At 38.0% G+C, this 26,541-nt stretch overlaps 2 protein-coding genes across 2 annotated transcripts; one reads left to right on the plus strand and one right to left on the minus strand.

Annotated features, from left to right (window-relative positions):
* LOC121749219 lies at positions 1-405 on the plus strand. The gene has a single exon (XM_042143807.1). The coding sequence runs from the start codon at positions 1-3 to the stop codon at positions 403-405; it is 405 nt and encodes a 134-aa protein (XP_041999741.1).
* A 24,025-nt stretch (positions 406-24,430) lies between these two features.
* LOC121746771 (MYB-like transcription factor 4) lies at positions 24,431-25,727 on the minus strand. The gene is made up of 2 exons (XM_042140701.1): positions 25,207-25,727; positions 24,431-25,117 (listed from the first exon to the last, which is right to left on the minus strand). Exons 1-2 carry the CDS (start codon positions 25,467-25,469, stop codon positions 24,640-24,642), a joined length of 741 nt encoding a protein of 246 aa, XP_041996635.1. The 5' UTR covers positions 25,470-25,727; the 3' UTR covers positions 24,431-24,639.
* Positions 25,728-26,541: the final 814 nt, after the last annotated feature.

Raw genomic sequence — 26,541 nt, forward strand, 5'->3', positions numbered from 1 at the left:
ATGAACCACGACCACGACAGGAGTTCCTCGGAGGACGGTAGTCCGATCTTGACTCGAGCCTTAAATGCAGTCGTGCACGACGCAATGGTGGAATGCTTAGCCATAATGCAACGCGAGGAGGCGGCGACGGCGGCGGAGGAGCAGATCCCCAGGCCTATTCGACCTCGGAAGTTTGTCCGACGCGATCACGCCGCAGCTCACGAATGTCTAGTTGCAGACTATTTTGCCGACCAACCACGGTGGGGCCCGGCTGTTTTCCGTCGTCTGTTTAGGATGCCTCGTTACCTTTTTCTCAACATTGTCCAGACGTTGGAGTCCTGTGATGAATACCTCAAGTATCGGGAAGATGGCATCGGCAGACCCGGGCTTATGCCGTTGCAAAAGTGCACAGTTGCAATCCGCTAGTTGGCCTACGGCACCAGCGCTGACATGTTCGACGAGTACCTCCACATCGGGGATACAACATGCCGCGAGTGCCTGAAGAGATTTTGTAGGGGAATTGTGGAGACGTACATTGCCACATATTTGCAAAAGTCGACGGCTGTAGATTGCCAGGCCCTAATGAACATGCACGAGACGGCGCACGGCTTTCCTGGGATGCTAGGGAGGGTCGACTTTATACAATGGGAGTGGAAGAATTGTCCGTCGGCGTGGAGAGACCAATTTACTAGTGGATACAAGGGCAGCCACCCGATGATAATCCTCGAAGCCATCGCTGACTATCGGCTCTAGATCTGGCATGCTTACTTCGGTGTAGCCGGGTCGAACAACGACACCAACGTCCTCAACTCATCCACCCTCTTTGCCGAGCAATGCAACGGCAACAGCCCGGCCATCGAGTTCACTGCCAACAGGCGCCAATACCACATGGGGTACTACTTGGCCGATGGCATATACCCAAAGTGGTCTGTTTTTCTGAAGACGATCAGTTGCCCAATGGGTGAGAAGAGAGTTTTATTTGCGCAAAGGCAGGAGGCGGCGCGGAAGGACGTGGAGCAGGCATTTGGTATGCTCCAAGCATGGTGGGCAATAGTGAAAGGGCCGGCGCGTCTCTAGTTCAAGGAAGTCCTCGCCGATGTCATGTATGCATGCATAATCTTGCACAACATGATAGTCGAACATGAAGGTATGAGCATGTCCAGAGCATTTGTCCTAGCGGCAAAGAGCTTAGACATTATTGTATTAGGTGCCGAGTTCGAGCCCTCTTAACATCATTTTTAATTTCCTCCTTTCTATGGGAGTTTTTTAAAGAAAAAAAAACATGAAGGTATGAGCATCACCGATTGGACCGATGACGAAGGTGCATCTAGCTCCTCGGGCACGGCGACCCCGCCCCCCGCTCGAGGATTACCGACGGGCTTCAATGAGGTTCTATCTAGATAGACCTCAATGCGCAACCAACACGACCATGCGCAGCTCATGAATGACATGATTGAAAAAGTGTGGGCCCGTAACCGTCGTCGCTGAGTTTGCGTATTTTTTTAAAATCCGTATTGTAATGTATTAATTTTATAAATGAAATGAAGGTTTTTCTCAATTTTTTTAGTTATTTAAATATTCAAATAGAAGAAAATGCTTATGGCGCGGCTTAGGGCGCCCCATTGCAGGTGAAAGGGCAGGAGGATAAAATGTTGACGTGACGGTGCATACGGCGGGCTTTAGGGCGCCCCATTGCTGATGCTCTAATAGGGTTAGGTTAGTGGGCAATAAATCGTGGTCACGGGCAGGGGAGACAACCACCAAACGATGTCGTTTCCTCTTCTTGATATGGGCCATTGGGCCCATTTGCAACAATAAGTTAAATCAGCTTTTGAAAATCTTATCCATAAATGGGCCTATGGGCCCAACGGGACCACGCCTCTCTAATCATATCTCACCAAACTTGTTAACTTCTTTCACCTGCCCTGCTTTTGCTAACATGCACCGCCGTGGCGCAGTTTGAGTGTCGTTTTTTTGAGGTGTTTTTGGCTTTATTTGCGGAAAATGGAAAAGTAGTCAATATTCTTTCGGATTTGGGAGTTTTGGGGATATCTTTTTTACCTTAACAAAAAAAATCACTGAGATGAATTGTTTCGGTTGTAATTTGTAAACTACGGAGTAGTATTTAAAATTTGTTATCCTAATTATTACTTCTATATTCCAAAGTATTTGAATTTATGAAAGAATGTACTCCTTCCGTCCCAAGGAAGATGACTCTTTCCGTGGAGGCATGAGATTGTATGCAAATTAATTTTGTGAGTTGAGTTCAGAGAATAAAGTGATAGATCATGGAATAAAGTATAGATAAATGTATTTTTATTTTTAGTGATGCGTTATTTTGGTTTGGACAAACCACAAAGGAAAATAGGTGTGGAGGAACTGGAGAGAAAATTACTGCCAAATAACTGTGTGGTTTCTACTGATTAGCTTTTGGGTTTTTTCTCTCTAGTTTTTGTTGCTTTTTTAAGAGCGTCCACTATGGGTAGGACGCGGCTATAGCCGCGTCTGGGGCGGTGGGCGGGCGGCTATAGTGGGGAAGGTGGGCGGACAACTTTTGGGGGCTATTGGGGCGGCGGACGCGGGATAGCCGCGTTCAGGGCGAGGACGCGGCTGTGAAAATGTAGAATTTTGTATTTGAGGGCTATTGGAGGTGTCGACTATAGTGGCGGAAATAGAATTTTGGGGCTGTGGACAACAAAATTAGGGCTATGGACAAAAACTGGGGCAGGGCTATTGGGCGTGTCCGTCTTAGTAGATACCCTAATGATCAGATTTACTGTTGATGTACTGTCAATTTTTTAAAGTCTTGTTGTAATTAGTCTTTTATTGTTTTGCATTATATCTTACCGCTGTTAATGGTTTGAGATTTTGAATTATAAAAAAGGCTCAAATTTTTGAAATTTCCATTAATGTAGTTTATAAAGATACGGCGCGTGATATAGAACATCAGGTAAACGCAATGAATAAATCTTCTTACCTATTTGTGTCTAAAAAATAAATGAGGGCATATAATTCTTTGACTTTTGCTTTTAGATGAAAATGACTTTATAGTTTTTACAGCTCCTATCTCACTGTAAACTCAACTTAGTCAACTAAGCTAATAAATTAAATTATAATACAACTACTTTAATCTATAATTCAAAGTTAAAATGTTAGTAGACGACTGGATTTTTGTAATTCTAGTCTAATAATTGTATCATATATAGCTAAGTTTAAAAGATAAAATACTACTCTATCAGCAATTTCTTTCTTTGAGTCTGTTTAATTGTATATACATGTCTTTACAAAACCAAGGAGACATGCTTACTAGCCGATTTATTTATAGTAATAGTAATATAGTTCAAGGAAATATGTTGTAGTAATATTTTTACATTTTATGAAGTATTCGTTTTGAAATCATAGAAATGATAGTAGATGCTTATTAGACCATCAGCAGTGGGGCGCCCTAAGGCGCGCCCTATGGCGCGCCACGTCAGCATTTTTATCCTCCTCCTTCTCCACCTGCAGTGGGGCGCCCTAAGGCGCGCCCTATGACGCGCCACATCATCATTTTATTGTTTTGTTTAATTAATTTAACTGTTTTCAAATAACACGTAACGAGTAAAAAAATGACTAAATAACAAGCGGCGAAGTTTTAATAATAAAAAAAATTACACCATTCAACTAAAAAAAGAAAAAAACTAAGTCGGGCTAATTTCGAACTTCCTACGCAACTCATCGAGTAATGCACGGAGATACTCGGCTTGTTCGGGGTCGGTGCACTTCTTGAGGGCCTTGTGCGTCTGCAACATCGTCCTTGCCATCGACGCTGTAGCTAACGACGCAAACTCGGTGGCCGTCTGCGTCGGGAGCTCATCCGGGTCCGGAACAGGGGTTGCAGCGGTCGACGATGACGTCACGGTCGCCTTCCCCTTGGCCTTCGCAGCCTTGATGCCGGGAGGACGCCGGGAGGACACTGGTGTGCCGGAACTCCCTTCATCCACGTACGTCCGGTTGAGGTCAATCGGGTTAGTGCCGCTGCCGCTGCTCGTGTAGTCACCAGCTTCGGTGACCTTCGTCCTCTTCGGCGCACCAGTGTGCAGAATTCCACCTTGGAACTTCTGCTTCTCTCTCAAGAGCGCCCAGATGGCCTCGTGCTTGAACTCGCCGAACATCGACCGGTACGACAACATCGCTTTAGAGCGCACGTCGTGCACGCTCTCGCCGCTCCCCTGTGACCGCGCGCACTTCTCGAACTCCGCCGAGTACAAGTTCACTTGCTTCTTGATTTGATCTCAGTGCTTGCGGAGTTGCTCACTCTTGCGCTTGTACGCGGTCGGCGGCTTGACCTAATTGTAGAGGTCCGCGATGCGCTCCCAGTACGCGGTCTGTCTCTGGTTGTTGGCGAATATCGGATCTTCCGATATATGTACCCAACACCAGGCCAAAGTGAGAGTTTCGTCGTCGGTGTAGTTCGTACGGCCGGGGGCGTACTCATCGCAGTCACCGGGAGGCGTCAACTTCTGCGCCCGCTGCCGGTTCCGCTTCGCCTTCCCCTTGGCGGCACCGGTCGCCGCGGGGGCGGGGGCGGTGCGGCAACGGCTCTATATCAGACAACCCATACGATTCCGTACTGAAATCGGGATCGTAATGGGTGTTGTCGCCGAACGAACGATAATCGCCGGGTTCTGTACCCGGCCAATGCGCCTCTCCGCTAAACGTAAGGCTATTGGGGCTTGAATCCATTTCGTAGTAATTATGTAAATGTAAGTTTCGAAGATGAAATCGTGTGAAATGAAATGTTACAAATGAACGCTATTTATAAAAAATGAAACCGCGTGCCATCGTCTGCGGCTTTCACAATGGAGCGGACGATGGCCATCGTCCGTGGTTTAAGTCGCGCCCGAAGCATAGGCCGCGACTATCGTCCGCGGCCTATGCCACACACCCACAGTGGGGGCGGACGATGAATGGCGCGGACGATGCGCGCCATCGGGCGTGCCATCGTCCGCCCATTGCGGATGGCCTTATGTCAGATCTTGAATCACACATACATACAAGATCACTGAAGACAACATAAATTGCTAAATTATTAGTATCAAATAAAGATGGATGGAACATATAAATCACATCATATCAATTTGTCTATTTGACACCATATTTCGTTGCCAATCTTCTAGTGGTTGGTAATAGGAATTAATGCATGCCCATTTGCTAACTAAATGCATTGTTAGACCTAATTTATCATTGTAGGTACAAGTACAAAGAATTTGATTTATTTGATACCCTACACAATTTTGAATGTAAAATTTCCAAATTCTTCAATGTTAGACTTTTTACTATTTCCCCTGCTGTATACCCTTGCTCAGTTCTTTAAATTCCTTTTCCCAAATGCAAGTGGGGAGGGCACCAAAATATTATATTCAATGTTTTGATTTATGCACGTATATATTGATTCCAATATTGAGAGAAGTTGCGGGTGGAAATAAATGATTTTGAAGAAGAAAATGATGCTCACAATAGTGACGAAGAAAAATAGCCTCCTATAATGAAACTAAAAAAAAAGACAAAGACAATGTTGAATACAATGTATGTATTGATAATGACTATATTATCAATTCCCGTAATAAAGTATTATGACTTTGGATTTATTAAGTATATAAATCACGTAATTAATTTACATTTTTCACTATAACTTTCGTTATTTTCTACAAATATTTCTTATATAAGTAGTACTATTAAATTAAAATTATTTTGCAAGTATTTTACAAGTAAAATATTTTAGCTAAATTAGTTTTTTTAGTTATTCGATAAAAATACCGAGTATTTATACATTTTTTTTATCAATTAACTATACCAAGCACAAGCTCACCGTTTGAGCTACATAGTAGTATTATTTTCAATTTACCACGTTTATTTTGCCCGAGAATTTAAAATAAATATTCCTCGATCATGTACTACGTTTAAAAAATTTAAAATAAATATACCGAACGACAACACTTTTGTGCTCGGTAGAATATTTATTTATTTTTTAAAACATAATTGAGTTAAAAATATCAAGCACTGAGGGCTTGGTAACATATTAATTTTTCTAGTCTCGATCTTTTTAAAAAAATTGAGAGGGATGTGTTCCACCACGATGGGAATTATTAGCGAGCACTTGACGCTCAATAAAGATTAATAATAATAATAATAATAATAATAATAATAATAATAATAATAATAATAATAATAATAATAATAATAATAATAATAATGTTATCGAGTACATGGCGCTCGATAAATGGTATAATGTATACGAGTTTGAAGTCATTTTCCACTAGTATTTCCATGCCTTCTCTTTATCTCTTGTGTATCCTTGTTTTTGCGGAGAGTCATATCGACGACAACAACCACATAATCGTCACCACCTAACCCTTATACTTCCTCGGTTCCATAGTAGTGGATACATTTCTTTTCGGCACGGCGATTAAGAAAAATTGTGTTAAATGAATTAAGTAAATGACTAATAAAGTAGGAAAGGTAGACAGATGGAGAGAGAATAAAATAAGAGAGAAGAAATGTGTTTACTTTTACTTAAAAAGAGAAATGACTCTACTATTATGGAACATATCAAATGGCCAACTGTCTCTGAGATGATAGATGATAGATCCATCTGTCTCTGAGATGACTTGAACCTCCGACGTATTAGATGGAGGATATGCGTCTTAATTACAACTAAGTTGCACTTCATCATTCTCTCCATGTCTCCATTTCTTCTCCTTTAGCTGTCTGTTTCTCCTTTTATGGTAATATGATTTCTCCTTTTATGATTATCACGTAACAATCCCGCTCACAGATAAACAGTTGCCACTCACAGATAAACCATTGTCCCCATAGACCAATATATACAATTCTAAAGATTGAATAGTATTATTTTTAAATTTAATTTATGTACTTAACCTGTGTTAACTTGAAAATAATACTAGTCCGTATTAATTAACAGTTTTTTATTTATATTTACAACTCCTTAATAATGGCAATCATTGTTTATACTTTAATTTTTTTCCATACTTTCTCTTTCTCTTATTTTCGAATGCCTTGTACTCCATATTTTAACTAGGCGGAGAAAATAGAGACAAGATTGTGGTAAAGCATTGCATTATGAATAATTGAAAAAGTGTGATGTGTAATTGGCACCAATAAATTAAATTTATTTTCTGAGCACTAAATGCGCTCGGTAATGTAAATAGTAAATAGAAAAATTAATACCGAACGCACCTAGTGCTCAATTATTTTTTCCACCCGTCATTTGAAAAAGTTATAAATACTACGGAGCACCGTGATGCTCGGTACTATCTTTAGTTCGTCATTAAAAATTGGGCCATTCGGCCATTGTTTTACCAAGCACTGACATTTGGTCATTAGGTGCTTAGCACCTAGGCTTGTACCAAGAACCCTAAGTATACCGTAAGTGCTTGACATTTTTGTTTTATCAAGCACTTTTATTTTTTTTACGATCAAATATCAATATAGTAGTGACTAAATTATATCACGTCAAGATTCGGTGTACGTAATATAAATCACATCAAATCAATCCTCCTATTTGACATTATATTTCGTTTTCAATCTTCTAGTGGTTGGTAAGAAGAATTAATGCGTGCCCATTTGCTAATTAAATGCATTGTTAGACATAATTATCATTGTAGGTACAAGTACAAAGAATTTGATTTATTTGGTACCCTACACAATTTTGGATGTAAAAAAATCCAAATTCTTCAATGTTAGATCTCAAATTCAAATTTACAAATACAAGTGTAGAACGATACTGCAATTGTTCATGATACATTGTCCACATATATTTAAATTGTAAATCTCAACTTTCTTTACAAAGAATAGACCTATAACTATGAATCTACTATTCAGCATGCACGGTTAGGGGTGGGTAGGTACGGTATACCTTACTGAAACCATCATACCGTATACCTTACCGTAAATATGTTATGCGAAAAAGTCATACCTTTACCTTACCAAAATTTTCGGTATACCGGACTTCGGTATACCTTATTTTCGATATGGCGAATTTCCATACTGATACCGTATCGAAGTTCGGTATACGTAAAATTTTGCGGTATACCTGACTTTCAACATCAATTTAAATAGAAAATTTAAGTTTTTAGAATATTATTTATATTTTATAATTTTAAAAATATATTGAATACATTTTATTCATAATTATATTTATATTGCACAATAGATTTTATAATACAAAAAATATATAAAATATATTTTATATATAATTGTATTTATATTTTTACGGTATATACCGAATTTTGGTATGTTGCGGTATACCGCGGTATTTGAAAATTCGTATCGTTACCTTACCGGAATCTTTCGGTAAGGTATCATACCGTACCGAAAATCATGGTATACAAAAAATTCGGTATTTTCGATATTTTTTCGGTATGATAAGGCCGGTATATCGGTATTTCGGTATTTTTCCCCAGCCATATGCACGGTAGAAAGATGACTTATTTATTTAGTTTATATTGTTTTCATAAATAAAATAAATAAATAATAATAATAATAATAATAATAATAATAATAATAAGGCAAATTGTATGATATAATGATTTATTTTAATTATTTAGGAAATATGTACTATTATACATATAAAATAGCACAAAGTATGGTTTTCAGCATATATTCTACTACCGTCCATAAAAGATAGACTAATTTTACCATTTTGGAGTGTCCTCCAAAATTAGACCAATTCTAAATATGAAAGTTTTAAACATATACTATCACTACACATCATTATAAATGTGGACCTCACAATCCTCTAACATTACTTTCACCACCTTTTTCCTCCATCTCTCTTACTCTACCAATTGCGCATTAAAACTCGTGTCGCTTACAACTTTGTCTATTTTTTTTGGATGGAGGTAGTAGACCATCTCCAACCATACACCAAAAATGAGTTTTGGTGTATAAATCTTCTCCAACTATACATCAAACTCAAACCCATTTTTGGTGTTTTTTGTGAAACAACACCATATTTGGTGTTGCTGCAAAAGTTTTGTGAGACAAAATCCCAAAAATGGTGTAAATCTTAAATTTGGTCTAATTGGTTGGAGTAAAATTATTTTTTGGTGTGACTTATACTCAAAATGGGTTTGAGTTTGATGTAAATGATTGAAGATGGCCTAACAAACTTTTGCCAATACTCAAAACATACAAAAAATTAGTAGTATCAATTATAATCATACCTAATAAAATGGATATGCTAGTATGCCACCCATTCATTTTTTATAAGAACCGTATGTAATATATAGCGTGAATATACATCAATATAAACACTGCATCTCATATTCTAAATTACTAATCTATATATGTTGCTTATTACTAGTATATCTCAAGTTGTTGTGATAACAATATACTATGGTACCAAATATAATTATTAAAACTAGTAGAATGTAGACTTTATAATTACTATAATTACCCATTACTATATGGACAAAGTTTATTGGTCCAAATTTAAGTCAAATCAACTATTACCAACCCTTCCCCAAAAATAAGTGAGTGTGAAAAAGAAAATTAGAGAGAAGTGTGTGTTGACTCGAAAGATTTCAATAAAATCGCTTTTGTCAACTATGCCAATCTTTCCATGATGTGGATATCTATGCTTCCATTTCTTCCTTTTTCCAAATGTTTCCATGTAGTCTTATAGTAAATATTTAAATAGTATTAAATTGGAAAGGACTTATTGTAAATCTAAAAAATTGTCAGGTTATATTAAATTGCAAGATTATTTATTGAAATATGAAGATTCCAATCAATTAACGATCACTACATTTGAATAATCTCTGAAACATTTGATGCGTTGAAGTAACGCATACTAGTATAATTTACAAAAATATTGAAAATAATTTAAAGAAGAATTTGCTATTTGCGTCTTTAAAAAAATCGAGTCCACTATATATTAAATATAAAGTGACACAAGTGCATGCTTCAAACCTAAATACAACAAAATATTAATGATTAAAATGAACCAATTGTTGTGAAATCTTGATTGTAGATAAATGTATTTTATTGTCACAGTGAAAATAAATAATTGCTGAAATCATGATTGTAGATAAATCATGATCGAGAGAGAGGAAGCAATTTCGTGTCGAACAAATTTATAAATTAAAAAAGTAAAATATCAACAAAAATTATTATATTTTGCAACGAATATGTCAGCATACTCATGCTAAAAATGTCGTATTTTGCTAAGAAAAATATTATATCTACTGTAGGATGACAATACGTGGTTGTGGAAAAGATGGATTATTTATTAGTATTAATATTTATAAGTTTTATAATTGCATATTTCTCCCCGGCAAGAATGTAGGATAAACAATCTAGTCTTTTTCAGATATATTTAATCACAATTATGTTGACATGTTTAATTGTTGGTCTTATTAAAAGGTGATAAGAAAGCTGCAAAATAAGAAAGGCAAGTCCCCACCTAGCTTAATTAAACATCCATAAGAGTAAAATCACATTATTTTAGACTGAAAATTAAGTGTATCCAAGCATATTATTAACTACCTTTCCGTACTTCATTTCCCTCAAAATATAATGACAATGATTTTTTTATTTTCGAATAAGAGGTAAATAAATTTGATTACGAATGGAATGCAAATATGGGTGACAAAGATAAATTTAAGTAATTATTGGGCAATTAACTAATTTAGATAGCAAAGAGAAATAAAACATCGAAGCGGGACCCACGATGCAGTTGGCGAAGTGGGCCCAGTTATTTAACAGAGGAGCTGCGGTCTGCGTCGGGCGGCTGCCAACCATCGCCTACAACCACAGAAATTAATAGCTGACGTTTCAATTATTGCATATGACACCCTGAATTTTCTTTTATTTTTGGATCAACCTCAATACTACAACCTATTCTCACCACTGCCTCTGAATCCTTGCATTGTGCCCCCTAGAATCGGGAACTTACTGAACATTAAATTTACATTTTACTCCCTCTGTCCCAGATAATTCGTCACACTTTAGTGGAAGGTGGGTCTTACTTTTATATATTAGTTTTATAATAAAATGTGAATATGAATGATTTAGTGGAATGAGACAAATTTATGTGGGGATGGACCGAAATGGAAAAATGAGACAAATTATCTGGGACGGAGAGAGTATATTTTGTGATTTCTCGCAAGATCACCCCCCGTTTTTTTCTTATTGTAACAAACGTAATTTTTTATTTTCATATTTTTATTCAATATTCTGTAATCGTGAATAGATTTTGATTGCACGCAAGTTCAATAATTGTAGCAACTTTTACTAGTATTAAGCTATCAATCATATCGACAAATTTAACAGGGTTTGACTTTTGCAAGGTGGTAAAATAGTCAAGGTTTGAAACATCATCTTCACAAATAAGAATAACTAATTGTTATTGTGAAATTGTTTTATATTGGGATTTCATAAAACCACTCACTACAATTTTTTTCTCATTAATTATTGGTCATAAACATGTACAAACTTACAACAAGGATGTCGCTGATAGTTGAAGTAATAGGATTCTTAAAAATTATTTTCTTTTGTCAACTTTACATTAACTGTCAAATAAACAAATCTTTATAAAATTTCCAGGATTCATATATTCTCATATTATGCGAGGTCCACGACATATTTTTCATTTGTTGGTAATACAAAAAGAGATATAAATATTAGAGCATCCACAACGGCGCGTAGGAGGGCATCAGTCCGTCCGTGCCAGCGGCACGGAGACCTTGTCCGCCGCTGCGCCGCTGGCAGGTGACGTGGCAGGCGCTGATTGGCCAATGGCATAGCCGTTGGCAATTTGATTTTTTTTAAATCGGTTTTTAATTAAAAATAAAAAAATATATTTTCCCACTTCTCAAAAAAATTATATCCGTTTTTTACCCACTTTTGATTTTTTTTTTCTTTTTTCCCCCCAAAAATACACATTTTCATCTATAAATACCCCCACTTTCACACCTAAAAATTCACACCACACTACACAATTCTCATCTACATTCTCTCATTTCCATTCTCATCTACATTCTCTCATTTCCATTCTCAATCTTTCTTCCACTCCTACAACATAACAATGTCCGGTCACGGCGATCACCCCCGGGGCTCCCACGGTTGGAACCCCGATTGGTTCGGTTCACAACCGTTTCCTAGTCCGAAAACGGAATATTCGGCCCCTCCTCAAACCCAAAGTTCGGGAGGTCCGGGTGGCTACCGGCCTTACCCGATCGACGACCAAGATGCCCCCGAAGGGCTATACGGGTGGACACCCGAGCCTAGAGCGAGGTCGAGCGGCCCCTCCCAAACTCCGACTCCTCCTACTCGTGGTGTCAGCACACCGTACACTCCAGCGGAGATGGTGCAATTGTTCAAGGCGTTCTTGTCAATCTCCAAAGATCCGCAGGTTGGCACGAACCAATCCGGCGATCATTATTGGTGGCGCATCTGTTGCCGGTGTAATGAAAACCGGCCGGCGGGAACAATCGAGCGCAACAAGAGTATGGTGCGCAACGCCATATACAGAGCCAACGAAGAAATCCAAAAGTTCCAGGGGTATTACCTCCAGGAAGAGCGGTCGGCAGGGAGCGGCCGGAGCGAGGTCGACATCATCAGTTCCTCCTTGTCGATATACGAACCCATGAACTACAAGCCGTTCAAGTACCTCAACATTTGGCAGGAGACGCGGTCGCATCCGAAGTATAGGAGAGGCGTAACATCCTCCTCTAGCGGCTCCTCCAAACGGTCAAGGTCGGTATCCTTATCCGACGCCGGCTCCGAAGACGTGGCTAGCCAACATGCCGAAGCTAACTTGGGTAGCCCCGGCGCCGGCCCGAGCGGTTCCCAACGCCGACCGCAAGGAAGGAAGAAGGCGGCGGCCAACTGCCGTCGCGCCGCGACTCCATCCGGCGATGCTCCCGAACCCGCTCCCGTTCCCGTTCCCTATGCGCCACCTCCACCCCCCACCAACTCGTTGTGGGCGATTTTGGCCCAACTCAATATGGCCGATAGGTCAACTATGACCCCGTGCAACTTCGATCGCATGAGGCCATGATATTGGGTCTCCAAAAATAATTGGGGGTAGTGCCGCCGGATGAATAGTGTTCCACGGGGTATTTTTAGCCTTTAATTATGTAATTTTTAATTTTTAGGAGTTTAATTATGTAATTTATAATTTGTAGGAGTTTAATTATGTAATTTTTAATTTTTAGAATTTTAATTATGTAATTTTTATTTTTTAGGATTTTAATTATGTAATTTTTATTTTATTTGTAATTTGTAATATTATTTTGGTTTTTTAATGAATTTTAATATTATGAAATGTTTTTATTTAAATTGAATAATAGAATGGTGGGACCCTTTTGCTCGTCCTTGCGGAAGAGCACGGCTGTGGGTGTTGTGCTCTTGCCTAAGAGCAGGCAGAAAAAGTGGGGCCGTGCCCACAACCGTGCTTGTTGGCAAGAGCACGGTTGTGGATGCTCTTAGATCCCAAATTTCGGACATTATATATCCAGTTTTATAAAATTTCAATATTATTCTTAATTTCGATTTGCTGCTAATTTGTCCATTCATTTTACTATTTTAGATGATATTGTAGGTAATGTAAGGGCATCATTAACGCGATAGGCCGGGCCACAAATCGCGAGTCGGAGGAGACGGATTTCCGGCCCAGGCCGGTCCCGGGGTCCGGCCCGGCCCGGCGATGGAGGGAGAGGGGCCGTGATGAAGCTGCAATTTTTGAATTTGGAGGAGGAAGAAGAGGGAGGAAGAGGGAGAGGGGCGACGGAGCCCGATTTTCTGATTTCTTTTGCATTTGGAAGAGGAAGAAGAGGGAGAGGGGCGACAGTCGACAGAAGGAATTTTCTAATTTTTAATTTTTTTTTGCATTTTTGGCATTTTTTTATGTTATAATTTTTAGTTTTTTAGTTTATAATTTATTATTTTTGAATTAAGAATGAATTTCTCGTATTATAATTGTTCAACTTTTTCAATTTTTACACATAAAATAGGTCGAAGTTGTAAATAATGTCATTTATTAGTTGCGGCCGGGTTGTGGCCTGCAGGGTTAGAGCAGTTGGGGCCTGAGCCGCAACTGTAGAGGAATGATGACGTGGAGGGGACTTGGAGCCTGAAACCGGGCAGGAGTTAATGATGCTCTAAACTTCCATCCAATTATAAAACTGAGTGAAGGCTTATTATTTAAAATTTTATCGTAAGGTGTCTGGCGGGTTAGTTATTGATCAATGATCAGTCTGAAGTTAATTTGACAAATTCAAGATTTTTGATGGGTTAAGTTTAAGTTGTAATTTTGTACGTCAAATAAAATAGAGGACAATCTCAAAACGGCCTTCTAAAGCTATCAATTAGTTTCGAGTTTTAATTTTGATGGATCTCTAAATAATACTCCTACTACTAGTTCCAAACTCACATTACAAAATCACAAAGGACTAAATTAATAAATTTAAACAATACTATAATGCCACAAAGGACTAAATTAATAAATTTAAACAATACTATAATGCTTTAGAACTTGATCTATTTTGCAACAAGGTCTAAAATTTGAAGTTTAAACTAAAATTATCTCTATGCACTTGCTGATCCCATGAAGGCCATAATACATATTTTTAGCAACAGGAGCAAAACCTATAAAACTGTGAATTAAGTACGAATATCCTGTGACTTTTTTTATACAAAGGAAATGTTAATTACAAGTCAAAAACTGACGAACAACATATTAGAATATAAAAGAAGTTGAGAACATAATCAACGACAAAATAATAATGAAATAAAAAAATAAATATTTTATCGAAAATTATTGTGTAAAGGTAATCCAATAAACCACAAAGAAAATAAGAAGCAAACCCCGACTTTATTGTAAGAGTTAAGCCTACTTTACGAAACGAGGAATTAAAAAGAAAATTCCAAGTAATATCGTGCTATGGAGTCAAGGTCATTCTGGTAGAATTTGTGGTATCTACATTATCAATACAAAATTGTTACTATGGTTTAACTTTTCTAGAGTTTGCCATAATCACAAAGCAAGAATAAACATTATTATATTTTATCGTGGCCCAATTATTTCTACTTGTGTTGAGGAATATTAAAATTTCCACATGCGTGCACCACGGCGCAATTGACTTTATAAAATAAAATCCTTTATTTTCTTGAATCATAATGATTATTCCTAATTTGCTAAGCTCGTGACTCGAGCTAACAAGAATCAGTTCGTAATTAGTAATTTCGATAAATACTAGTTTTTCACTTAATTGGTTATCATTAGGTACTTTCATATTAAGATAAATATGCGAAGGATGGAATATCGTGTGTTATAAGAAAATTTTTATCCAAATATAAGGAGGAATTTTATTATTATATAGCATTGATGTAAACAGAAGCAATAATTATATATGTGAGTCATGATCTCATTTAAATAATAATTTTATTTTTCCCTTTTCTTGAAATAGTGGGCAAAAAATATCTTATGGAAGCTTCTAATGTCTCTACCTAACACATTAGAAAAATGGTGGGACAATAAAAAGTGACTACCTTTTCTATTTGCTAAAGGGCAAATGTTTTTGGGTTTTCTTGTTCAACTCATATGCTACTCTCACTTGTCACTTTAGCTTGCAACCATGCATGCGCATAAACTCTATGGTTAAAAAAACTCTCCCTATATATGATATAATTGAATTTCAATAGCACTTATTTAAGTAAGACTTACCCCATTTAAGCATCCATGAAGTAATTTTCTGTCGCAAAATGAATATAAAAATGTGATTGGGTAATATGATAGAGAATTGAACCTTAATTTGTGCGATTTCTAAGTAGCGGTTGGTAGAATTTTTTAAGTCATGTGATTACTTGATATGTGTATTTAGTTTACAAGTAATTGTCACGTGTCAAATAAAAGTCAAAACTTCAGTCTAAGAGCATCCACAGTGATGCAGATGTCTCGACGGACATCCCCGCGGACATCCCAAAAACACCTCCTGCCACGTCATAAGGACTTCCCACTGCACTGCCACGACATAAGGACATCCCACTGCACAGTGACGGACATCCCCAAGGACATCCCGACGGACTTCCCACAATAATAAAAATTCACAAATTCACCAAATTAAATAATTTACGGAATTAAAATTTCGATACAAATACGGAGAAATTGCAACCACTTTATTTAAAAAAAACATACATAGTACAAAAAAAAACATACATAATTATTAAAAAAAATTACATAGTTAAAAAAAACCTCCGTCTAACTCATCGGATTCCCCGCCGCCAATACCCTCGTCGTCCCCGCCGGTAGTCCCCTCGTCTCCACTCTCCGCCATGTCTCCCAACCCCAAATCGCGCCGCATACTGTTGATGATATACTTCAGCGACGACCTGTAATGGCGATCGGTCGATGTCCGCCATTCAACCATTGCACGTAACAGGGTTTCATGTTGCGCGACGCAGGCGAGTGAGGGGAGCTCGGGATCGTTTTGGGTAGGAGCTACCGATTGGGCCTCGGCGGACCCGCTGGCGCTTCCACTCGCCATCCGCGCCGCAGACTGTTTCCCTACCGGCCGACGATGAAGGTGTCGGGAACTCTGCCTCGGCGGGTGGGGGGAGTTCGTGGGAACCAGCACTACTACTGCACTCCCCGGAGGAGCTGATCTTCGTCCGCTTCCGCCAGCCAGATTCAACACCCGCAGTAAACTTGGCCGAAGTCTGCACTACAAGATACGCCTCCCAATATTTGAATTCCCCGAACCCCGCCGCAGCGTCTTTGAACTGATGGTGAGACAGAAGCTTCACATCCTCGGCAAACATGCCGCTGGTTGCTGAGCGGAGGTTGTTTGTGTAAATGCCGGCGAATCGGCTGCGATGCCTCTTCAGCCGCTCCCACTGTTTTCGGCATTGCTCTCCGTTATGAGGCTTCCCTCCTGGCGGTTTGAATTGGAGGTAGCTTTGGCTAATGCGCACCACATCCTGTCTATATGCTGGTTAGCCTCATATATGGATCCTCCACTATACTGATCCACGCCTTCGCAAGCGCGATGCACTCCTCTGTGCTCCAGACGGTCCTCTATTTCCCGCTGGATCCCTCCCCCACCTCAGCGGCCACCGCCTCACCATCGTACCCCGCCGCAGGCGTGGTAGTGCCCCGTCCCCTGCCCCTCCCTCTCCTTGTCCTCCCCCTCCTCCATGTCACCGTTGGTGCGTCTGTGGGAGAATCCCGGATCGGAGATAGCCCCAACTCCTCAAACGAGAACGTCTCGATGTCAGTGAACTAAGTCTTGAGAGGAGTACTCGGGCGTTGTCTGATACGACCACAAGTTCCGAGCCTCAAGAGTCACTCGTACTCCATGAGCCTTGGGTAGATTGGGGTCCAAGAACGATGAAAAGGCCATGACAAGGAGCTAAGATGTAGCTGGGGTCTGATTCAAGCAGTGATCTGACAAATCAAATGACGTCCAAATTCTCTTCCAAGGCAACCGATGTCTTCGTCTTCGAAAGAGGGTCGCATGAGTATGTTCCACGCCTCGATCGGAGTTCAGTGGAGAGAGTTATGGCCAATTTACGAAAAGCGCGCGCTGAAGAGCGGATGACTCCAGGGAGAAAGCGCGACCGGGCGTTTTGAGATGTGAAAAACGCCCGGTCGGGCGTTTTTGTCCGATTTTAAGAATTGAGGCAGAAAGTTCGCCCGGTCGGGCGATTTGCCGTGTTCTAAACGCCCGGTCGGGCGTCGGCACTGTTTTGGCCAATTTTTCACTTATTTTGGGCGCTTTTCTTGGGTTTCCAACCCTAGCTATAAATACCATTTGTGAGACATTTATTTGCAGACTTTGATGAATGAAATTATGAAGACTCCTTTGAGAGCATCTCGCTTGTGAGATTTTTATCCAGATTCCTACATGTTAGGTTGCTTGGTTTATGTTTAATAGACTAGATCAAGTATAGGTATGCATTTATAGTTGTGTAGTCATGAATGTGGAGCCAATGTAGTATTTGCTTTGGGTGAAAGTAGCCTAGGATTGCCTTCATCTTTTTGAGGGAGGTCATAGGTTCCCAAAGAGGATTCCTCCCTCTTTACACTTTCTTCTCACCTCTTTTCTCTCCATCAAAATCCATTTTGAGCCTAGTTTTTGTGGCTATCTCAACTTATCTTTGTTTATCTTAACTAAAAATTGGAATCAAACACTAGTTTGAGTATTTCTTGGGCACATGGAAGGATTCCCTCACAAGGAACATTATCATTGTCCGTCAACAGTAAATCCATATAGGGGCGATAGACATTGTCCACCGGTGATTGGGGGACCTCCTGCCTACTCCCCCCTCAGCGACAGGCGAGCCCTGCATCATCCTCGGCATCATCATCTCGGTCATCTGGGGCGGCATCATCCCTGACATTCCGGGCATCATCCCCGGCATTCCGTGCATCATCCCCAGCATTGGGGTCATTCCAGCACTCACCCCGGGCATTTGGGGCATCATCCCATACCAAGGCGGGTACATATTGTAGTACCCGGGCATCATCCCCGCCGTCATTTGGGGTTGGGGCATCATCCCCGCCATTTCGGACATCGTGGCGGACATTGGGGTACTTCCGCCAACGGGAAAGATCGGTCCATGTGACTCGCTCGTGGCGGGGGAATCACTATCGCGCTGCTCCATTTATCTTCGAAAGAAAAGTATTTAGAGAGAGAGAGATACTCGTTAATACAAGTGGTGCGAATGAAATGAAGTTCAACGAGTCGTATTTATAGAATTTTCAAAAAATAATAATAAAATAATCGGGACGTCAGCGCGGACGTCCGTGGAGTCAACACAACGGCGGACGTCCCGGGAACACCACGGAACTCCGGTGTCCGCAGCGGACGTTCGTATCCGCGTCACCGCTGCACAATGGTGGACGTCCCGCGCGGAACTCCGGCATGCCGGCCGGACGTCCGACGAGACGGGCGCCATTGTGGATGCTCTAAGAATAATTCGTGATCTTAATTCTATTGCAATACATGCAAATACAGGTTCATTTATTGATTTTGAGCGAATTACACGAGCTATATGCGTCGAGCTAGTATATTAATTAGAGTACTATATTGCAAATGTGGAAAATATTGCACCATGCCTAGACAGGCTTAAACTTATGATCTCTCGAAAATATTGATAACAATTAAATTTTACCAAAATGACCCTTAATATGTTGTTGTATCAACAGAAGCTACATTCACGTAAGTGTTTAAAATCACTGCCTCATGCTCTTGTGTTCATATTTATACAAAGAGTAGTCTCACCCTGATGCAGTTGTGTGGGATGTGTGTGTGTCAGTATATATTTAACATGCATATTGATGAATTTTTATTACTACTAAAATATTATTGTAAGTTGATAATGTTATTTCAGTATAGCTAAAGTCATGTGTGGGTATTGTCTCCAGAGAGACTAATGTTTAGGGTTCCTAAATACTGCAACTTAAATCTCATGTATTATCTAGATCATAGAAGTTAAAAATTGTTTTATCCAATTAAACATAAATGCATAATAGCAAATAAAAAAAGATATAAAACTGGCCATGAGCAATTAAATAAGGGGATTAAAGGATTTTATTGATTTCATTAACTCTTCGGTTAGTTCAATTGTAAATCCAATATCCAAATATGACTCAAATTATACTAAGACTATCAAGCCAATTCTAACACTTGAATGAGTGTAACTCTGTAAGATACATGTTTATATATTAATTGAGATAGATTACATGTAATTTGAAAAATTCTTTAATACTATGTAGATCAAACTTTTATGATGAAGTACCATTTAAAAGTGTAATTTTTATTCTAAAGTATTGATGTTGAGTTAAGCCAAATCAATGATAGTAAGAAATATCAAACGAAATGATATAGATTGACAATGCGCGCGATTGAATAATCAATGATTAACTGATTAAACAACATTTATTTGATTTGTACATCAAATTATAGGTCGACACTCGACACAAATGTAATGTTGTAAGGGATTAAACTCTTACCAAGCCTATTTTTCATTATATTTTTCGGAGCCTTCAAATTTATTTAAATTTTATTTAAATTGTTATGCAAGAGCCTTTATTAATAATTTAGATCATCTAAACTTTTTTGATACTCTGTATTTTAGAAAAAATCCCTTCGAATTTTTTTGTATCTATTCTATATCAAATTACATGAATAACAAGTTTATAGTATTATTTTTATGAGCAAATTATAGACGTTGTTTAGAGAAATAGACGTATCACTTTTAGTTAAGCTTTTATTTCCATGAAACAGTTAGACAAGAGTGAGGAGACCTAACATAATTATTAATTAGGTAAAAAGAGAGGTCAAATCACCTAGTATCATTGAACAAATTTCATTATAATCTATATTGAAAATAAGGCTTAAGTCTTTTTAAATTAGTGTAGTGACGGATGGAGGCGGAGGCGGAGGTGGAGTCGGATGCCCAACCCGAACATCGAACTATATGGGTATTATATTGTTGTAAGATTTCACAAATCGACATGACAATCCATATCAGCTCTACCTTCAACTTCACGATAGCTCTGCCTCTTTCCCAACCCTTCTTGCTTCTATTCATTACTCTCTCCGTTCCTAAAAAAATTGACAAATTTGTAAATGTCACGAGTTTTAATGTGCAATTAGTAAAATAAGAGAGAGATGAGGAAAAGTAAGAGAGAGAGGAAAAATGTAGTGGAATGAGTGTTAGTGGATTGTGGAGTCCACATTATAAATGATGTGTATTATTATTAATATTTGTTGAAAAACTTTCCATATTTAGAATTTGTCTAATTTGGGGGATGGTAAAAAATGATCAAACTAGTTTATTTTTTGGGGACGGAGAGAGTATTTCTTTTTAGATTGAGGAATGATGTTTCATTGGTATGACATGACATGAAAATGTATGAATTGATGTATGGTTCTCTCAATTTTGAGCCCTAGTTAATGTATTTATATGGGAAAGAGATTGAGCTCCAAAACTATCTCCAAAGTCGCATTAGGGCGGATGACCTCACTCGATCGAGCGATGTTTTTGCACAAACTCACTCGGCCGACTCCTATGATGAGTCTTACTCGACTGAGAGACTTAGTTGCAACATCTCACTCGGCCGAGTCACTCTTTAGTCATCCCCTTCCTGATTTAGCCAAGCAAAAAGGATAAGTTAATTGGTCGGAAAAATCATAAACTATTGCTGAAATTTGGTATTTTGACAATCTTTAAAGTTGGTCGGATAAATCACGAACTTTAACAATTATGTGAATTTCCCACAATGATTATTTTCAGCCATGGCTAATACTGACGTGAATTATTTAATTTCATGTGGCAACATGTGTGTCATTTCTGAAATAGAAATGTATTTATAAATCCCATGTAGGCTTATTAGTTTCCAACTAAGAATCCATATTATTTAGCCTCTAATTTCAAAGCAATAATCGTTATGGGAAATTCAAATAGTTATTAAAGTTTGTGATTTACTGAAACAACGACTTTAAAGATTGTAGAAAATATCAATAGTTCATGGTTTTACGGTCCAATTATCCAAAAAGATAAGGTAGACTTAATTGAAGGACTTTGCTAGAGAAAAAATAAAACTCAATGACACTCCACTTTCTTATCAAAATCAACAACTTCACATCATGTATTACAATGCCTCAATCTTAGGGGTTACTCGGATAAATTAGCTAAATCCTCTAACCTTTAAATTGCATTGTTGATAGAGGCCATTTCTTTTGTTTGCCTAGACGACACCCGTCTCAGTCGTGCTATGGTTTAGTTTTAATATTTCCTTCGTGGGTTCTTCTTTTCCTTGCTACTTGTGATCATCAAATGAGGATTTTCAATTGATTGCTACGTCATTTGGCCTTGATATGCGTTGCAAAATTGATTTATGTGCATTGGTGCTTATTGTAGTTGGTTTCTTGTCATTTGCTAATTTTCTATTGCTTTTTAGTTGGATTTTTTATGTTGCGTTGATTTTGCTATTATTTAAGTATATATTTTTATTATTTTTGATAGATTATGCTCGTCACTAAAATGCTTGATAATATATATTAAAATTAAACAATTAAAAAGCAAAACCGAGTTTCTTACAAACCAACTGTTCGAATTTGTATGAATTTGTAAAGATGCATTATTACAAGGATTAAATATTTAGGTGGAAGAGTTAAGTACTATAAAAAGCGGTTTGACCTAATCTCATAACTAATTTAGGTATACCATAAATGAAGTGATATCAAAATCAAACTTAAATAGGACAACAATATGATGACACCACCGAATTAAAATATTACATATATGTGCGTGGAAAATATAGTATTTACGTCTGTATGTAATAAAACATGATAAAGCAGTGGTGGTGATACTTATTTATAAGATAAATATTGATAGGTAGGTAAAAAAGGTAGGTCGATCACGGCTATAAAGAACAGATAGTAAGTTAGAAGTTGGTAGAGTGATATTGCTCTAATATATGGTCTACCCATTTTTATCTTATGACTATCCTATTAACTTTTTATTTTATTTTTTTATTCAACTTAGTTTTTGTGGTCATAGTAGGAAATAGGTAATTTATTAAATAACATGATATACATAGAAGAAAATATTTTTAATTAAAAATAATTTAATTAACTGTTTATAAATAATATTTCAAAGTGTGCACTACTACTTTATCGTTCTTCAATTTTTGGTTCTGAGTTTTGATCCTTTTACATCAAACACATAGTATACATTAAGAATAAATATATATAATTATTTAAATTATAAGAATGTAAGATTGTCTATTTTGAAAATCACTTATTAGGTGCAGAAATATAATTGAGTGAATGAAATCTCCTGTACTTTTAAATGCGAAATTAACTCATCTATATGCAGTAGTAAATAGATCAAACAAGAAGCCCATTACTACAAGATGTGGCCAATTTACCTCCAAACTCAGGATTAAAAATTACCAACCACTTCATTTTTACAAATCACTAACTACTTATAACTAATCAACCTTCAAACTCATGATTAATTACTAAACAAGCTAGAATTAGTTATGTTTCTAAATATGAATTTATTATTGGTGCCATTAAATCAAATATATTGTACCAGTGTGCTAAAATTATCATTATTATTGAGTATTAAATTATTACATTTATTATGTTGGAAGAGATGGGTTACCCACCTCTGGATCTTCTTTTCTTCTCATCCTCTCACTGCTTATCCATTTTCTCTCATTCATTCATATCCTCTGATAAAGAAGACAAACTGCAAATAAAGGGAATCTAAAATTAGTAAAAACAGGCAAAAGTAAAAGAAAAGAAAAGGAGAAGATCGACGAACATAAAAATAGTGTTTATTTAAGGTCACATCGTTCAATACTCCATGTCGCATGATTCATCATATATTCCATATTATATATATAAAAACATACCAATTGCACCAAAGTATTTAGATAAGGATGAAAATTGCAACTAACCAATTTTATGGAGTATTAAAAAGAGTCACCTTTTTTGTAAAATATGTACCCAAAGATCAACTACCTGTTTTTTCTATTAATTATAGTACAGATTAAATTCTATATATATTCAAACTCCATAGAAATATAGTACGAGTATGAAATAATTTTGAAGCAAAAATTAAAATAAAGGAGTATTAAGATTTTGGACCACTGCACCAGTTGGAGTAAGTCCCTATGCAACAGAGTTTAGCTACCGCAAGTACAAAAAAATAATGCCTTGATTTTGAAACATTTCATCAAATTCACGCGCGACAATGTTTATTTAAGATTTACTTGCTCATCCGACTTTGAGTCAAATCCTTAGGGACAAAAGGTGATTCGCTCACCCCAGGCGCCCCCATAACCCGGCCCGACATCGCTATGGAGGGGTTCAAACACGGTACCTCAGCGGCCCATTAGGTGGGAGGAACTTACACTGGTAACCAGCACACAAGGAGCCACCACAGTGGTGAAACTCCCACACTGCGGCTGCCAGCATTCGATCCTGTCTGCTTAGGGACAATCTACCACCCAGGAACCAACTGAGTTAAGCCCGTGCGGGCAACTTTGAGTCAAATCCTCAATCTATTTGTTGGAGATGAAGCATCTTTCAAATCATTTCATAAATTTTGCCTCGGTGGCAAGAGCGAATTGCTAAAAGCCTAAAGCTACGGATCAAATTTCAAATCACTTCATCAGGTGTCCAACCTGATCGTATATATTTCGACAGTAATTATAAATTTTGTTAAATTAGAATACTCAATCCGTTTCAAGATAATTGAGGCATTTCTTTTGAGCACATGAAATTAAGAAATTGGGGTGTTAAAGGTTAAAGAGAAGAAAGTAAAGTAAGAGAGGGTAAAGTACGGGGGAATTAGAGATTTTGTAAAAAAAATGAATCAACTATCTTGGGACGGAGGGAGTATCTTAATTAGTCAATAATAATTTGCTATAATATGCATAATCATCAATGTTAATTATGTAAATATGACTTGTACAAGATTGATAGAGAAATTTCACAGAAGAGAATATCCCAACTAATACTAGTAATTAATATATCTTCAAATTTCTACTATATTTCAAGAATTAATCTTAATTCTTACAAAGAAAAAAAAGGTAAAATATGAGATGAAAGTAGTAATAAGAATGCCACGTCATTTCATCTCCAAACTTCTATAATCCAAAACTCCAGCTTTCATGCCCAGAAAATCATAGCCAGAATAACTGCTGCTTCCATTAATATTAATATTAATATTAATATTATTATCATCACCACCGCAGCTGCAATCTTTGCTCTTGTGGATTCCCGTACTACACCCGAAGCACAACGTACCACCGCCCCCCTCCCTCTGATTCGGCGGGCTGATTCTCAGCTCAAGATTCAAATCCGGGCATTTCTCCCTCTTCACCACCGCCGGGCTTCTCTCCCTCTCTCTCACCACCACCTCCTCCTTCGCCGAGAACGAGATTGTCTTCGTCTCCGCCGCCGCCACGCACGCCGGCTCATTCATCGCCCGGTGCGTCGCCGGGTCGATCCCCCGGCTCAGAAGCTTCCTTCGTATGTGCGTGTTCCAGTAGTTCTTGATCTCGTTGTCTGTCCTTCCCGGCAATCTTCCCGCTATCAACGACCACCTAAAATTAAAGAAAAGGTTTAGCAACAATGATTTTTTTAAAGTTTTTTTAAAAAAAAAAGAAAAAAAAGAAAAAAGAGAAAGGCTTACTTGTTGCCAAGAAGGCTGTGGAGTTTGATGATGAGATCATCTTCGTCGTCGGTGAAGTTACCGCGCTTGAGGTCGGGGCGGAGGTAGTTGATCCAGCGGAGGCGGCAGCTCTTGCCGCAGCGGAGGAGGCCAGCGGCTTTGGGGAGGGAGCGCCAGCAGCCCTCGCCGTGGGCCCGGATGTAGGCGATGAGGCGGTCGTCTTCCTCCTTTGTCCATGCGCCTTTGTTAGTGTGAGCTTTCTCACAGCAGGGAGATCTTCCCATTTTTTATTTCAAGGGAAAAAAAAAAGTTTTGGTTTTGGGAAAACCCTTTTTAGATGGGGATGATTTATGGAGTGTGTAGGTGGATTCTTGAATCTTGAACATCAGCAGCAGCCCTTCATGGACATGATGGGGAGTTTATGTGTGTGTATATATAGAGACACACATATATACATACAGCCTTTTGACTCTATATGTGGGGGAGGGGGTGGTAATTTCTTCTAGATGTGAGTTGGTGAGACAGGTTTGAGTTGAGAGAGAGGCTGGTACCATCTCTCTTAATTCATCTTTATTAGCTTCACATATATACATATACTACAATAGGGAGAGGTAAAAAGTGGATTCAATTCCAATTTTATGAGTGATGGAAATTTCATTTTTTGAATTTTATCATTTTACACACCGTTTATTTAATAATATCAGGGTTTTTGGATGTGGGAATATGAATTGTTGGGTGAATTTGTTTGTGTATATTAATATAGGTATTTATATTAGGTGAAAGTGACATAATATATAGGTGAGCTTTCAGGTAGGTGTAAAGTAAGGTAATAAATTAAAGGCAGGAAAGTGTGCGATATGGTGTGTTGTTGCCTTATTTCATCCAAACTCTGAACCAACCATTATTAATAAATTCATCTAACAATCACTACATAAATTTGGGAATCCCATTTTTGGGGCCATCTTAATGCTTTCTGGTGAGGTATTGCAAACTATTCTGCACATTTTTTATGTTATTCTATATATTACCAATATCATTATTAATGAGTAGAGAATTCAAATTTCAAAAACCTTGGTAGAATTTGAACTTAAAATACCGTGTTTCGGCCCACTCGAATACTAGGTCCTGGGCCCATAGGATCTATTCCACATTACTATTATTTTTAAAAATATTTTATTTTAAAAAAGATCTAGTGACAAAAGCCAGATCTAAGCAATTGAAACATTCTCCCACAAGATTCATTATTTTTAGAAACTAATACTAAAAAGAATTAATTTGTTTAATCAAATTTTCTCAACTGTGAAACTAGATGATGATCAAGTCCAAAATTTGATATGGAGAGCAACAAATTAAAGT

Source organism: Salvia splendens, chromosome 9 (genome assembly GCF_004379255.2).
Source record: "Salvia splendens isolate huo1 chromosome 9, SspV2, whole genome shotgun sequence".
In the NCBI taxonomy this organism is placed as follows: domain Eukaryota; kingdom Viridiplantae; phylum Streptophyta; class Magnoliopsida; order Lamiales; family Lamiaceae; genus Salvia; species Salvia splendens.

What these genes read in the sequence shown, in the direction of transcription:
- LOC121749219 (XM_042143807.1), top strand. Translation starts at nt 1, where the DNA reads ATGAACCACGACCACGACAGGAGTTCCTCGGAGGACGGTAGTCCGATC.
- LOC121746771 (XM_042140701.1), bottom strand. Translation starts at nt 25,469, where the DNA reads ATGGGAAGATCTCCCTGCTGTGAGAAAGCTCACACTAACAAAGGCGCA. An exon ending in CACAGCCTTCTTGGCAACAA is followed by an intron (nt 25,118 to 25,206) that starts GTAAGCCTTTCT and finishes CTTTAATTTTAG; the next exon opens with GTGGTCGTTGATAGCGGGAA.